The 17592-nt window shown below is 33.0% G+C and overlaps 2 protein-coding genes across 4 annotated transcripts in view; one reads left to right on the top strand and one right to left on the bottom strand.

Annotated features, from left to right (window-relative positions):
* LOC105197069 (antifreeze protein Maxi) overlaps positions 1-17420 on the bottom strand; it is a 65420-nt gene extending 48000 nt beyond the window's left edge. For all 3 annotated transcript variants that reach the window (XM_011163287.3, XM_026137120.2, XM_026137121.2), the window contains exons 1-2: positions 16691-17420; positions 16323-16360 (exon numbers count right to left, since the gene is read on the bottom strand). The gene's annotated coding sequence lies outside the window, so the exon portion shown is untranslated. The remainder of the gene's footprint in view (positions 1-16322; positions 16361-16690) is intronic.
* On the top strand, positions 846-14384 carry LOC105197068 (mediator of RNA polymerase II transcription subunit 15). Its single transcript, XM_011163286.3, has 3 exons — positions 846-1044; positions 9782-9978; positions 11997-14384. Exons 1-3 carry the CDS (start codon positions 852-854, stop codon positions 13971-13973), a joined length of 2367 nt encoding a protein of 788 aa, XP_011161588.2. The 5' UTR covers positions 846-851; the 3' UTR covers positions 13974-14384.
* Positions 17421-17592: the final 172 nt, after the last annotated feature.

A 17592-nucleotide genomic window follows, 5' to 3' on the forward strand; every position in this document is an offset into this window, starting at 1 on the left:
AATGCAACCGCAAATTTTTAATATTATTATAACTGTCGAATAAATTGAGCTTTTTTGTACAAGAGTGAATAATTATTTTCAATGTATTTTTGCATATTGAACACGACAAATTCATTGTTCAAATTTGGCTATCAGTTCACAATCTAAAAAAAAAAAAAAAAAAGAGAGAATTGCTACTTTATAGCATTTATCATTTTAAAATGATGACAAGCGTTACATTGATGTTAAAATGATAACAAGCAACGTCTGCTTGCTACCTGGAAGTTTTCGTTTTTATTCTATTTCCGTCTAAATTATAGAGGTATTTGTTATTCGCGCGAGGACGAAAGCGATTTCAGGAGCACGACGCATTCATCTAATATACCCAGGCTGTTTTTCTTCCGACCGATCGCCTTTCCCACGATAGTTTATAGCGAGCAAAGCAGCCGCCGCATTCGTATCGCATGGTCTTTCGCGTGCACTTAGTCACACCAGCTCGCATGCACACGTGCGTCGCGCGAGTTTAACTTATACAACGTAAATTTATACAACCTACGACATGCTATGAGAAAAGTCTTAGGAGGAAGCCTGATGGAAGACTCGAATGCGATTGCATGGCGCGTTGCAATATACCGATCTAGTTTGGAAATCGAACTAAATGCCATCAGAATTGTACCTATGGTAAACCTATAATATCGTCTTATTCTTCACTTTGTCTTCTGGGCCGTAATGAGTAGGGGCGACAGTCGTCGTACTACCCTTTATTTCATTACAATGACAAAACTGATCTCCAGTTTATGTTTTCCACGCACGTGACAAATAATAGAAAGTAAGGAAAATGAAGGAGTCCAAACAGCGGGACTTGTGCCTGTATGTGCCGAATGTGCAGTCGAGTGCACGACACGCTGCGGAAAAGTGGCGGATATGAAAACCCCACCTGGTTCGGACCGCGGGCGCGGCCTTTCCCCTCGGACTATAAAGCCACTACAACTCCACTTCCACCAAACATTCGCTCGGCGATCCGTCACTCATTTGCTCTTACCATGTGGCTGCTTATCCTCGCAGGTGAGTGCGATCACGTCACATTCTCTCGCAAGAAAAGGACAAAATTTCCATAGGGTGCTTCGATAAAAGTGCTTGCGACTCGATCTACATTGTTTTCTTTTATCGACTTACCACCCTGTGGATAATACGCTACCAAGTGTACGTGCGACGATAATCGCGTGTGTGTTTCTAACAGCGATACGCGAGTGTGAATTTTGTGCGGGGAAAAAAGCGGATTCTGCTCTTCATCGAATAAGAGGGAACCACTTGCGAAAAGTTGGAGAAAGCGAAATTTGCATTGTTTTATTCTATGTACAAATATATTTGTTTTCGACGTTTTGTTTTTACGAAAAGTACAGGATTGCGGTCACTTTGCTCTTTGATTAAAACAATATCGGAACCATCAAATATTTTCCATGTGTTAAAAAATAATGTTTTTTTAAATTTAATTTTATATTTATATATTTTTTTAAAGCATTATAAGCATACGAGCATTTAGTTTTTGTAAAATATTAAAAATCTAAGGTTGATACGATCTATTAATTTCAGCAAAGTACGTAAAATTTATGTAAATTTTAAATAAAATAATTACACATATTTAAATATTAAATAACAATAAAAAAAATTTTATTTGAATAGCTTATTGTATTGAATTTTTTTATTAAAGAATAAATCTCTTAAATATTGTTATACAAAGCTGAAAATAGAAACTTACTATATTAGCATCATAATATTTTGAGAATACCTCATAGATTTTTATGAAATTATTGAATGAGTGAAATTTCCGAATAAAATTATTATTTTACCATTCCTCAGATTACCGAATTAGTGAAATTTCCACAGCTGTTTTTAATCAATTAATAATCTTCGTTTTAAACACAAACAGAAACCAGAAATAATTAAAATAATTGTTTTGAAAATATCATTAGTGAAGTATGACTATATTTTGAAAAATATATACTATAGATATTGCATCTATTGTTAGAATTTCAAACAGTTGTGTTAATTATTTTAAATCGATGAAATATCATGCAAACAAATATGGAAGCAATCGTTATTAATATCATAATAATATTAAATTATGCTAAATTAAATTAGAATGCTCAATTTTGAATAAAGATGTTTGTAATAAATGTTAAAAATAGGAAGGTAAAATAATTGATGAATGATGAAAATTTTGATCGATTTTCGAAAGAAAGTATTAATAATTGATTAAATTTTTATTAAAAGCTTTTATGAATTAGTACTTTGCATTTCACTTGATATGAAGATTCGAGATTAATCAAATGATATAAAAATAAAAGAGAATTCTGCAGTGCGGTTTTCGCTTCCTATTCGAAAACGGGAAAGTCAATTCAATTGCAAAGTTCCTAGATGAGAGCAGAACTAATTAACTATAATGAGAAGTAATTATGTATAAATTGTCAGAAATCTCCAATGAATTGCATTGACTTTCCAGGTTATCGGCCGATTATACTGACTTTCGAAATGTTTACTGTTCAAGTATCGCGTGAAGTACATCCTAAATTCACCTCGTAATAAAATATTTACTTAAAAAATATTAACAAGCTCGAAAATTATCAATGATTATATTTCAAGATATTTCGCGAAATTTACACTTTAGAAGAACGATACGTTCCTGTTCAATGAAATGTTTTACAATAAATATTATATTCATAAATACGTAAAAGTATTTGTATTACAAAATTTTTTTTCTTTTATCGTCAATATATTTCTGGTTAATAAACTAAAATATTCTACGCTTAATAAACATAATGTGGTTAAATATAATCACTATGTTCAACTGTAGCAATATGGCAATGTTCATGTATTAGATCAATAGAAAGTTGCTTCCGATACACGTTTACGCAGAGAGCAACTACATATACGTATTGCAACCTCTCGGTTTCTACTCAACACCTTCACCATGCAATTTTATTTTCTTTTGCGGATTTCCTCATAGTCCATGACACCGCTGTAAAACATCCTTCTCATAACAGCACAAGCTATCGGATTTTCTCATCTTCGAATGGAGCCCACGTAATAATAATCGCGCGAGAAGCCGGAGGGTCTCTTTGCCTAATTTCCTCCTCGACTCTCTGATACAATGCCGCAATGAGAACTCGAATCTGCGTTTCGTGATCTCCCCCAATGTATAAAAAAAAAAGCATCAAGTTAAGAAACGCGTTTCCTTCCTAAGCTATTATTGCATGCTATCGAGATCTTCCACGTCGTCGCTACAACAACGGAATAGATTTTTTATTCACATGCTTCACGATCAGGAAATCTATTCTTGAATCTATATCGCATACAAAAATCTACAATATAATATTCTTAACGTATACCATAAGATTTTCGTACGCGATATTTTTCAAAAATAAGGCCTCAGCCTTTTCCGTTTCTAATTTTGTCATTATCGTATGTACACATATTTAATAATTACTTTTTAAAGATGTTATCATATTTCAAAGTATTAACAAAAAAATAAAAATTTCATAGATTCTATTACATTTTGTTATTACATTTGAATATATACGTAAAATCTGCACATAAGTCTTCTATTAGTTTAAAAGTAATTTAATTATTTAATCGCATATCTATTTATAAATTTAATGAGAAAGTAACATTACGAGTTAAATAAAATTTTATTTGTATATTAATAAAACTTTAATAAATATTCGTGCATAAAAATATACTTGAATTCACATACACTTTTATCAGTTATTTATCTAAAACTGTAGTATTGTAACTGTTAAATTTTTGAATATTTACGTGTTGCATAAATTACTATAGATTAAATTATTCGTTGTTTTCTTTTTTTATAATTAAACTTTAGAATCAAAATTCGAGTATTCACGATTAAACTTTCCGTCATTAATTGGAAAAAAAATATGACTAAACCTAAGAAACTATTGTTTTTTAAATTTCGACAATTTTGCTGATATTGTATAGCCAAAACATCCTTAAAACAGATTTGATACAATAAGATAGTATAATAACGATTTTAAAAAATTTGTTTAATGAAATGGAAATGTAAGAAGTTTACTTAAACAACAGAGAAAAGACAAAATAAAATTTTTTCCTTTAACTTTGACACCAGTATTTTCAAAATTAAGTCATTTCGAATATATTATATAAAAATATATATCTAGATATCACATATATCCAGATACACAGACAGAGAGAAAGAGAGAGAGAAAGAGTGATAAATATTCTAAAAGATTTTAAGGAATAATTCCTCATACTAATTCAAAACGAAAGCTTCATATGACTATATCCATAAATCTTTTTTGTGATACAAATCAATAATGTCTGCTACGACAGTCGAGAAAAAAATCTCACGCGCTAGTATCGCCATCGATTGAGAAATCGATGTCGAACGTAAACTGCGTGAACGAACGGTATCGCCTTTCTAACCGATATACCATATTACCGGGCTGCAGCTGCAACTGCAACCAACTTGAAAACCGAAAGTAATCGAGAGGGAAGATCGCTACGTATAATAGTTGACAATGATATTTTGTCATGTATGAAGTATCTACACAGAGAAAAAATTACTAAATTTTAATAAATATTTTTAATAAATATTTATTCGAATAGTACTAACGAAATATTTATCGAATACATACATTTATTTAGTAGAAAGACCACTAATTTAAGTATCATTTCTTCAGAGTAGATATTTATGTACCATAAGTAAATATTTCATTAGTACTGTTTGAATATTTATTAAAATTTAGAAATTCTTTTCTCTCGGTGTACAATTTTCACATTACTTTGGCACGAAATTTCGTCGGAATAATTCCCGCATATAGAAATCTGGATACATGTAACATGATTTGAAAACTTTCGTATATTTGCATTATACGTATTATTACATGTTGCTCATGTATGCATATCACACATTATAGGATGAGGTATCTACAATTTTCGCGTTACTTTCGCGAAATTTCGTCAGAATAATTCCCGTTTGTAAGAATCTAGATAGATGTAACATGATTTAAAAACTTTCGCATATTTGCATTATACGTATTATTATACATGTTCTTTATGTATGCATATCACACGGGATGAGTGATATGATGGCCTGCGGCCGAGACGGAAGTTTGCGCGTAGCTTGCAGCTAGAACGAAAAGTGAAAACTGCTAATAATAATATGTCACAGAATATACGCTAGTATAATACCATATATTGCATAAAATATCGTAGTCAAGGCTCTATTATAATTATTTCTACCTTCTAGATTTCTTACTTTTCTTACTTATTTAAGTTTACCGAGTCTCATAAAATGCTTCAAGTTAAATGCTCTCAAATAAAGGATTTCATTATTTTACTTATTCAAATAGTTTATATCATAAACTTATTGTCTATGTACATATATTAATTTAATTAAATAATATTGAATTTAATATTTGATTCTGAATAATGCTAGAGCTATTAAGATTCAACGTTCCAATTACTTGAGAATTTTAAATAACGAAGAAAGATCAAAGAATAAAGAAAACAAATTTGATGTTAAATATAGTTAATAATAGTTAAGCTACTTCGATCAACTCCGATTAACTTTAATCGACGATTAACTCAATCGATAGAGTTGCCAACATGAAAAGTACGTCGAAGTTTATTATTAGAACAAGACGGAAAATTTTCTTATATTCCGTCAATAATATACATTTAATCAATCATTTTATACATTTTATAATTTTAACACAGATGGAATTATTTATTATCATTATTAATGAATACGAATTGTTGGTAATATTACTAACAAAATTAAACGGTGATTAAAATTATTAAAAGTAAACAGAGTTGGTCGAAGTGACTCTTATAATTTTCTCAACGAACATTCACGCATATCATTCCTTAAGATTCATTTTTAAACAAACGCTATTTTAAAATATTAATTTGCAAAATAATTCTATCCAGACATTTTTTTGCTGAATAGAGCAGAAACATTATATGTCCTTGAAGAATCTCGATCAGATTGTACTCAGGACAGATTATCCGAAAGTGAAAGGTCGATGGCGTGGTTTCGTATTGTCCTTATTGCATCACTAATTTCACCTCTAATCCAACGCTCAAACCTATTAAACCTAATGCCGTGGTTTTGAAAGACCGTTTATTCGTGTTATACCGATCGAATCTTTGCTTAGTGGTAATTATAATTACGGTGTATCGACAGTAGAAGAAAAGTTCACGAGTATAAATTTCCTCTAAGAAAAAAGTTAAAATTTATATGTACGTTACACTGTCGTGACACTTTGTTACTCGAGATGTTAAGCACAGTAGAATTTTTGTTATTTACATCCAGAAAATTCGTGATATTGTAACAATTTTTCGATACTTTTTTTAGTTGAAAAAAGATAAGATGAATGTCCTAGATTTGATAAATTGTAATAATCGCAATACTGTTAGAATTAAATTAATAGGATTAAAGTCTTTTTTCGTTTTCATTTGTAGATTAGATAAACAAAATTTTGCGAAATACTCTAATCTTCTAAATTGCACCTAACCACTGCCTAAATCACAATTTTGATTAGCGTGATGTAAATATATATTTCTTTACGGTGGATTAAAAATTGCTAAAAGAGAATATAGAAATCATATCCAAAATCTATAAATCGTGCTTTCAAAGAGTCTAGGAACCGTAAAATAAAAAGAATGAGGTAGAAATAAAGAACAGTATTACTGTAAAAAAAAACCATTTTTGCATTATTAGTATAAAATTTTATATGGAATGAAACAAACTAGTGTAAATTCCTTGAATGATAGAAAAACCCCAATTATTTTAGCAATTTGTGATACAATTTAGGAGAAATTCTAAATTATCCATTTCCTAAATTCCTTACTTAAAAAATTATAATGACGTAAAAAGTTATGAAAAAATTTCATAAAAAAGATTAATATTGTACTTTAGTATCGTATAAAAAACTTAAAAATATTCTAATAATTTCTCAGAGTTGTATGGCTTTATGTGATACTTTATGTGAAAAATGGTGCGATTTAAGCAACCTTACCCTACTCTTCTCGCGTGCCTAGTGAGAATATTAGAGCGCGTTTCCGATATTACGCGAATGTAATAGCCTGAAGCGTGAAAGAGGTTAGATAATTAATATCTTTGAGCACAAAGCTTACTACAGTTAATGCAGGAAGCATTGTCTTTTTACAGCATTCATATATATTGTATTATACCATTAGCGGACATATATCGGAACTTTTCAACTCAATTAGGATAATAACCAAGCTATATTTATCGATCGTAAAGCAGAAAATATCTTGTAACAAGTTTAATACAGCTTTGTTTAAAATATAAAAACAACACCGATGTGAAATTGTTCTAAGATACTTGCAAATAATAATAATTATTCAACTTTCAGTAATATATTATCACTACATTTCACATGTTGTTAAAATATCTTCTTGAAAAATAAATAATGACGAATGTAATTTGTGAAGATCTCTATGTCATTCAATAATCATCAAAAATGTCAAGCATTAAGTATACATAATCTCTTAACAATTTTCAAAGCGCAATAAATGTACACATGTGTAAAAGTAAGTGCAAAAATAGTATTATTAAATTTAATTAAACTAAAAGTGCAAACTCTGCGAAACGCCTTAATTAGGTGAGATTTGTTAATCGTGCGCGTGCACTCGCGGTATGGTGAATGTTACTTAACGCGGCTTCCTCCTAAGGACGCGCACGTAGCATTACTCAACGAGAGAAAAATTACGCACATCCGTGGAATATCTCACGGGCTAACAAAAGAAGGAAAGCTAATGGGATTGCCTGCGCACTTTCCTCTCTTAAGCCACGTCAAAAGGATCTGCGCAACCGCGTTTAAACATGGCTTCTACAGGAAACAAAGCAATACAATGATTAAGTTCAAAATGACTTTCTATACTTAAAACAATAAATTTTCAAGATAAATATTTTGACAAATTTTATATCTTTTTTCTCACAGTAAAATTTTTCAACAAAAATATTTAATTTAAAACTTTTATTTTTCACATGTTACAGATTAAATCTTTCTTATATCGTTAAAAGCCAAAATAAAATTTGTCTAAATTTAAAAAAAAATTTATTCAATAAACTGAGAAAATTAGTTTGTTAGAAAATTTTTAATTAATTGAAATGAAATAAATATTTGATTTTATAAAATAATTATAAAGGCAGAATTTCCTTAACTCATTTTTTGAAAATCTTATGTGACGATGAATGAAAAACTGTTTATTACAGACTATTAATCTCCAAAGTCTGCTTTTTAAATAGAAGTTAAAATAATATTTTTCAATTTGTAATCAAATTATGTTGAAAGATTTATTTAGTTTTAAAATAACATGTATGTATATATAGTATTTTTCTAACAGTACATTTTTAGGATATTACTCGATTAACGTCTTTGTTAGAAAATCATAACAAGGTAGCAAGTCGTTACTTTCTCAACTCTTTTATATCATCACCATTTCTAATCAAAGCACTACAATTACACTTTCATTGCACGATGTGCAAACCAAGTCTTGCGATAATAACTTGTGATTCTTAGTGCCGGGTTGATTGCCGAAGAGGAAACTGGTAATAAAGGCGCGCGTTTTGCGAGATCATGATCATTACGCCTCGCTTACGTGATGGTATAGCTATAACGTGAAAAAAAAAAGAAGTAAGAGGAAAGCTTTCCTCAACCTCACTTTCAGGATCACCCAATGATAATCGTCAAGACTAAACTGCTAACTTTCAATTCATTAGAACTAATTACGAAAAGTGTTTTTAAGAATTATTTCTACATACAAGTTAATTATTTCAGCATTCCAAGCAATTTCAAGTAATATATAAACTCTACGTGAACGATTACATTAAATATAATTACTATCTTAAATTAGAATTCACTTCACTGAGGTGTAGAATTTGTTAGAGTATCGAGGCAAAATTTACAATAAAATCAATAAAATACGTGACAGTCCAAATGGAAGAATTGTACTGAGCTAATCCAACGATATAATAATGACTCTTACTTCACTAAAAAAAATTGCTGTAGTATAAATGTTCTGGTATGTGAAGATTGATTTTTTATTTTTACAACATAATACGCAATTACGCAATACGATTTAGTAATTCTAATTTCACTGTCCGAGAAAACTAAGATTCATCAATTTTTTTTTAATTATGTTTTATAAATAAGCTTAGTTTCAATTGTGTACCAATGCAATAGAGATTGAGATCGAATTTCGATAATTTTGTCGATATGCAAGTCATTTTTTTTTATTTTATTGTTATGGCATAAGAAGTCTCTAAGAATTAACGCGTTCCAGTTCGTTAACCCAATCGTTCATATGCTTATCTTTTTCCGCTACGACGAGACGCCTGAAAATGTTGAAAGCAAAATCCGTGGGAAGAGTTTCTTGAGCGCAAGTCGCTTGTAACTTTCTCTGCGTTGCTTTCCCAGCTCCGTTCTAAGCGTTCGCGGTCAGGCAGAACGATATAGGTAAAAGTCACTTCCACGTTCGATTATTCAACCACCAAACTCCAAAAGGATATTTAGATAGGGTTTGACTGGTTTAACATCTCATGCAGTGAGCAATGCTCATATGTTTCAAAAACCATTTCCAAATAACAATTTATCATGACAAAGAAAATATATTTGTTTATAAGATATTTGTTAAAATAAGTTAATTTTTAAATAAAATAACTTTTAATTTAAATATCTAAATTTCTAAAAAAAAAAAAGATTCTGTATGTTGCAATATTTGACATTAACAGGTCTCCTGACAATCTCCGTTGGAGAGAAGACCAGCGTTGTCGAGAAGACAGTGTCATCGGCGGGCAATGCCGATGACATCGTTTTGCTGGAGATCGACGTCAAAGATCCTGTCAAGAGATCCCCAGTTCAAAACAGCGCTATTTATGGAGCTTCACCTAGCCAATTTGTTATTCGACACGGTGATGATACTCAAGAGGTATGAAATAATTGTACAGAATATATATCCGTTAAATTTCGACATAACTAGTCGCGCATCGTGGAATGTTCAGTAGTACCAAATATTTTATCGAATATTCAGCGTTATTGTCGTTGGTCAACCATGACTATTGACCGCCTATCACCCACTAACGTGCTGACTAACTAGCCATGAACAGACTATTTTTCTGCGATGCTTGAACGAACGGCAGCAGAAAGAGAAAGAGAGAGAGAGAGACTCCTAGGTCCGCCTTCAAGATCTAGGCGCTCTGATGCAACGTGGTAGTAGTCATGGCTTGACTCCATTACTTTCATTACTTGTGCGAGGATTTCCATTTCACCAATGCACTTCGAGGATAACAGGAGATTGTACATTCCATACTACAAAAGCTGTAAAACGTCGGACACCTCTCTCTCTCTTTCTTTTCGCCTCCCCTTCCCAGTAATTCTTTCTTAGAAAAAATTAAACTTCTATAAGTTTTAAATTAAAATAATTATTTATTATTATTTGTTGAAAGTAATTTAATATAATATATAATATTAAATGTAAGTTTCAATACATGTTTTAATGTATTTTTTCGAACATTTTAAAATCATTTTCTATATGCGACGGAATCATTTGTACATAATGAAACAAGAATATCTTTAGTACATTATTTTTTCGTAAAAATATATGTATACTGCAATAAAATAACTTATCGAATAATTGTTTAAAATAGAAATCAATAAAAAAAAACAAAATAGAATTTCAATAAAACTTGTTTATCTACTTTTGTTTTCGATTCCTTGTAACAAAAATAAGCTATTGTTTTATATATTATTACGTAACAATTTAAATTCATTCTTACATCAAATATTTCTTAAAAACATCTAAATAGTAAAATAAACAAAGATTAATAATTATATGTTATGTAATATTAGTTTCTCATAAATCAAATTAAAAAGACAGAAGTATTGTATTCCATAAATTTAAGTTAATAAAATATCTTTCAAGAGCACAGAAAGTAGCAAAATAATATGGATAAATCTTCATTTTAATTGATTACCATCGCATCGATTCGGCAAACAATACTAGATTAATGCATTTGCGAATCTATAGGTTCGGTTATAAGAAAGAGATCTTGTCACGATATATATGTGCCTCCTACGCGGTCACTCGTGATCGCTCGGCGCCGCTGTTCGAATGCAATCGCTCGCTTGCATAACGCTTGCAAGTTTGCACGCCTTCTAATCGCCCCGACCTGACAGAACCGGTACAACCACACCCACTGACAGCCAGAGTATAAGATCCGAGTTTTATCAAACCTCGTACGCTTATAGAATTATAGCCTTCCCCGCGGCCTTGTGTACCGTTATAGCGGGATGAGTCACTTTCGTGACCGTCGCTTCTTTATCGGTTACTAGCTCATCCGTCGAGCTATTGCGACTATTCATTCACAGAGCGTTAACCTTCGACTATCTGTTTGCCGCTGTTCATAAGATCAAGTTCATTTCGCTCCGAAGATGGAGCGCGATGGAATCTATCACCTTCGATCTCTCTGTTTCTTTTTATTCGCGTGTACATCCGATTAAGTTTCAATTTATTTTTAGTTTTAGTTTTTAATTTGTTTTCCAATTGTAAGTCTCGACTAAAAGTTCACAAGTCAAATGATAAAATTGTTACGCTTATGTATACTTACAATCTTATACGTTTTAATTTACATTCGTTTAACTTTGGAATTACTTAGTAGCGCATAATATTTAAGTTGTGTAGTATATACTTGTGATCTTATATTTATAAAATTTTATGGTATATTTAGAAAATTTAATAGAGCGTTGCTTGAAACCTGTTGGCCGCCATTTGCCTTTTAACGTTGATTGGGACATCAAAGCGATCCCAAAATATCAACATTATTGATAAAATATTTGAATATTGCACAATATTATTAGTCGTTTAGAGGCCGCTTTAAATAATTAAAACAACTTATCGCTGTAACGCAAAAAAAGTTTTACTAATTTAAAAAAATATGCAAATTTCAGCTGTCGCCCGAATACTTAGCTGTCTTGCGACAATTCACCGGAACTGAACCGCAAGCGTATGCAAGGCCCACTAGTGCGCCTCAGCGTAGACCCCTTCCAGCTTATGCCAAGCAACAGCAAGCGTTACAGCAGGCATATTACAATTATCGCAAACCCACCGTGGTTCCTCCCAGACCGAGACCTCCTCAACTACATCCCCAGTTGATTCAACCCGAGGCTGTTGGGCAAGTTCAGGCATTACAATCACCGCGCGGTCCATCTGGAGCATCTACGTATCAGATAGAAGCTTATACTTCACCGAAGCTGGGCAGTTTCGAGCAAGAGCTGTTGCAATTAGTATCCGCTAATCAGGCTCAAGAATTTAACCTAATCCCGACGCAGCCTAAAACTAGCTATGCACAACAAGAGTATGTCAAGCCAACCGCGATTCCTCAGTTACAACAACCGGTTCCTCAGTTACAACAACCGGTTGCTCAGTTACAACAATATCACATCGAAACTAGTCCGCCCCCTCGTTATCCGCCACAGCAACGAGTGGCGGCAACTTATCAGTCAGTCGAGCAACCGGTCCAAATTCAATATCAAACGGCGCAAGCGGTAGATTATTCGGGGAAGGGAATCGAACCTTTCAGACCATCTCCGCAATACGACTATGTGGACGACAGCGGTCCTCAGGTGGGAGCTCAGATAGAAACTTACACTTCACCGAAGCAGACCCAAGCAGAAGTTGAAGCGAACGCTAGGGCACAATCTCAAGCTGAAGCGCAAGCCTTAGCTTTCCAGAAAATCGTCCAGGATTCATATCAAAAACATCGCAACGCCGCTGTAGAACAGATCAGAATTGACCACGAGAGGTACAGGCAACAGACTGCTTTGGAACAACTTCAACAAGGAGAACACGTAAGCGAGGCCGGACGAGCTCACAACGAAGGTCAGCTAGAACCCAAGGACCCAGAAGCCGCGTACAGAGCAAAGTTGAAGGCACAGGCCGCTGCCGAAGCCGCCGAAGCCAGAAGAATTCAGGCAGCTGCTGAACAAAAGGCTCACACCGACGCCATTCGCCAAGTCGAAGCTCAGCAACAAGCCCAAGTGAGAGCTCAGGAGAAGTTTCATCAAGATGCTTTGAACTTTGAAAGAAATCAATTGCGTGCCCAAGCTAATGCTCAGGCGATAGCGCAGGCTCAAGCCGAGGCATTGTACAAAGCCTATCAGCAGTCACGCGCCAAAGCCAATAGTGAAATTTTGGCAGCTGCCAGAGCTCAACAACAGGCTAAGAAGGTAGATCCTAATGGTACTCCAGTCATCCAGTACCTCTTACCTAATACTCCCAAACTTCCGGCACCTAATGAATACTTTACCAATGACGTTGCAAACAAGTATCAAGCCTCCGGCTCCACCTACGCTCCTAGATCCGTGACTAAACCAGATTCTACTGAATCTACCGTTCAAGAGCAAGTTTACAATCAACCTGTTATCAATCAACCTCGTCAAGTACACAAACTCAAAGTTCCACCAACTCAATCCTCTGTTTATGTTTCTCAATCGGGTCTTTTAAAGAAGGCGCCAGTCAAGTCTCTTACCATCGAAGAGATTATCGATCAAGGCCAGCTAAACAATCCTCAGGTCGTACGTGTTCCCTCTCCTAAGGATCAGCAACCTCTCACGCAAGAAGAGTTGTCTGTTTTAATTAACGCCGGTTACAGCGTCACCCCGATACCTCAGACAGTAAAGCCGAACCAGCAGAGCTACGTGCCAGAAAATGCCTCCGCCGTGTACTACTTGAAGAAACAGCGACCAGCGGTTAGGCCTGAATACGTTACGTTTGAAGAAGTTTTACAGCGACCGCGAAGACCCATTAGAAAAAATGCACCTATTGACAAACAAGATGAGGCTACCGCTAGTGAAAAAGTTACCTTCTTGGTACCCTTGGAGCCTAGTTTTGGCACCAGACAACCGCCACTTAGAAATAACGAATAATCGGCCTATTTTTGTATTGGTCATAAAAAAATAATGACAAATTTAGAGAAATCTGAATATTATTGTTAAATTAAATTTATTTCCTCTACATCAAATAACATAATTTTCTTTCTCTTTTTGGTTTTAAACTTATGTGAATGATAAACAATGTCAGTCAAGAATATCAATCGTTACAAGGAAAAATTCTTCTTATTCTTTCGCTTTTCTTAATTTTGATTAGCTTCATCTTTGGTCTTCTGTCAAATGGACAACTCTGTCAATATCAACAACTGTTCATTTTCTTTTATTATTTTATAATCAGTAATTTTTTTGAGATTTATAAACCTATCTTTCGAAACCAGCTGGTAAACTCGACAAAAAAAACTTTTGGATTGTTTATTACACGATTTCAATTTTGGATTAACAATGCTCTTTCCTAATAATATTAAATAGATTCATAAAATATTATATTAAATTATAAATGATTCCCACACAAGAAAACTTAAGAAATAAAAGATCGCTATGTTAATTGTTCGATAAGCATAAATTAAATTTTCTTGTAAAATTACAAATACACTATAGCAGATTTTAGAGAAATCTGTAAAGCACATACAAAAAAATACAAATATAATTTAATAAAATATTCTCTTGATGTATGACAACAAACAGAAGATAATTTATAATTGAAAGGATTTTACAATAAATCCGCCTTACGCGCGATATTATCTAGTAGATGGTAAGTGCGACGGTGCTGAGTCGAATAATTATTAATTTATACTTTTTTGTAAATATTAGAATTTTAACTAATAAAAACATTTTAAAATAATATAAAGCAATGTAAAAATTGGCGTTGTGAAAAGTTCCTTTCTCCTGTGTCCTATTTATTTGGATATATTTTTTCTCCCAAAATAAAATCTACATATTACGGAAATATTTTTGTTTTAATTTTAATTTTATACATACAAAATATAAAAATTTAGACATGAGAGAATTTTGTATAAACCAATTTTTATTTTATCGTAGTATCTTTCAAATAATACTGTTGATATTAATGGAATTATTTCATTTACTTATCATTAGAGATGTTCAAATTTGTGAGTCAAATTAAAATGAATCACGGTAGAGTCTATACGTTTTCGAATCAGAAAAATTCAAATTTTAATAGTAAAAAAAGTTCGAATCATTGATGATTCAATTTCAAATCAATCGTATATTTGTTTCATTTCTATCTCCATGTGAATCTTGTACCAATTCTCGTATCTAATTATTTATCAATTTTTAAAACTTTTTTATTATTTCTAAATCTTGTAAACTACTCAAAAATTTGTATATAATATATACAATCGTTTTTGTAAATTTGTTTTAATATAAGTTTGTATCATAATTTTATAGATCTTAGAACAAAATTTTAAATTGCTCCATTATATTTTCCTAATAAAATAAGTAATGATAAGTTCAAATATTATCACTTCAATAACAACATTGTAACTTATCTATATTTTATGCTCATTTATCAATATACCTCTACACTTATTATCTAGTATCTATTATAAAGTTTTATTTAACACATTCTTTTTTAAAATGCTTGTGATTAATTTTCTTATCTTTTAAAAAGAATCTGCAACATCATTGAAAATACTTTATAACATTTAAGTTAGTATGTAATGCAAATCTGGGAAAATTTATTTTGATTTGTATTCGGATCAGAGATTCAATTCAATGTGCAAATGTTAAATTTAATTCAATTTAATTTTGAGCATGATAATAAAGATTCGATTCAATTCAACCTTACAAATGCTTTATTCGCATCTATCAGATGAAAGCCTGAGAGTGGTCACAATTAAAAAAATAAAATATAATTTTTGCTATTTCTAACAAAATCTGAATCTTTTGTGATCTATTGATTATTCTTTACATAGATGGCACATAAAACACATATTTTATATAGTTTATATTATATACACATACTAGATTATTTATATTTTACAAATAAAAACTCAAGATGCCCTGCAATGTCCAGAAATAAAATGGTTTATACTGTTAAAAATATCACGCAATTCAATTTTTAAGTTACACATTAAATTTAATGTACTTTCGACAACATTAAATTTACATTAAATGTTTTTAACAATACCCAATTCAAATTTATTACATTACATTAAAATTTGCTACTGATTTTTAACAGTGTAGATAGACAATCATTCTGATAGACGTCTATTTAATTCACCTGATTCATATACTATTTGTTTATAGATATTGTTGAGATTTATGTATCAATATTGAATTGCAGCAGAAATAATCTACTTTACAGTTGTATATAAAATTTTATATACAACTTATATGAAGAAATTGTTTCATTATTTCACTCACCTGATGGTTGTTGCTGCTACTGCATTCCCTTTCCGATTCTGAAAATATAATAAATATAATTATTCAAGCAAATAAAATATTATTTATTGAGCAATTTTGTTTAACTTGTAGACGTGTGAGATTTATATATTTTTAGATCTCAGAAAGTACTACGTTGTCAGACTATTGGCACACCTGGCGAAAGGAGCACCAAACGCGCGTACACAAAATCAACTTCAAATCGTTCCTAACCTAGCCGCTTTCGCGTGACTGATTCGTCCCATCGCAATGTACTGATGATAATTTATGCAAATACAATGGAGGCAACGCGCGAATACCGAATTGTAGGGGCGAATAAACAGTAGACACTGATAAATGAATTGACTCACCGTTCGCTGCTGGTCGCTTTGTTCAGCTCCGTCTCGCAGCTCTCAAACATTCGAGATCCAAGATTCTCCTTACGACGATGCGTCTTGATTCACATTTGGCACGAACGCACGATACTTCGCTTTCGACACTGTCGGTACTCACGCCCGTCGAAAACTCGAGATATGGGATACGGGACAACGGAGAAGATGCGATTGAACGCGCGACGCGACTTCGTAACGTCTCGACTGACTGATCATTGTAGTCCGAGCGACACGAAAGATCCAAGATTCTCCTCACGCTGATTCATCTTGATTCATACTTAGCACGAACGTGTAACCCTTCGTTTTCGGCATTCCCGGTACTCACGCGTGTCGCAAACTCAAGATACGAGGCAACGGAGATGATACGAAACAAGATTGAACGCGATTGACGCAATACGACTTCGCACCATGCATCGTATTCGATACGACGGATGTTTGCACGAACGCCCAACATTTCACTTCACTTTCGACACTCCACAGTATTCTCGAAACGCTTGCATCCAAAACTCGAACGGGACGACGAAAATACGAGTTGAAATGCGCCGCAACACGTAGCGACCTTGCGCCATCCTACCTAACCAACCGTCACCACGTATGTACTGCCACGTACTGCGTAGCACTGCGTAGCGGCGTAGGTAGCGCAGGCGCAGTTGCGCCATCTGCGCCGCTACGCAGTATACAGCAAATACGCCGCGGTCGATCAGTCTGGGTCGGTCGGTCAAGTAAGACGGCGCGATGTCGCTGCGCATTTCAACTCGCATCTTCGTCGTTCCGTGCATACATACAACAAGCTTTTGATGCGAGCGAATGTTTCGAAAATGCCGAAAGTGAAATAAAGTGTCGGGCGCTCGTGCCAACATCCATCAAATACGATACATGGT

This window comes from Solenopsis invicta, chromosome 10 (assembly GCF_016802725.1).
Source record: "Solenopsis invicta isolate M01_SB chromosome 10, UNIL_Sinv_3.0, whole genome shotgun sequence".
In the NCBI taxonomy this organism is placed as follows: Eukaryota; Metazoa; Arthropoda; class Insecta; order Hymenoptera; family Formicidae; genus Solenopsis; species Solenopsis invicta.

What these genes read in the sequence shown, in the direction of transcription:
- LOC105197068 (XM_011163286.3), top strand. Translation starts at nt 852, where the DNA reads ATGTGCCGAATGTGCAGTCGAGTGCACGACACGCTGCGGAAAAGTGGC. An exon ending in GTGGCTGCTTATCCTCGCAG is followed by an intron (nt 1,045 to 9,781) that starts GTGAGTGCGATC and finishes TGACATTAACAG; the next exon opens with GTCTCCTGACAATCTCCGTT. An exon ending in ACGGTGATGATACTCAAGAG is followed by an intron (nt 9,979 to 11,996) that starts GTATGAAATAAT and finishes TGCAAATTTCAG; the next exon opens with CTGTCGCCCGAATACTTAGC.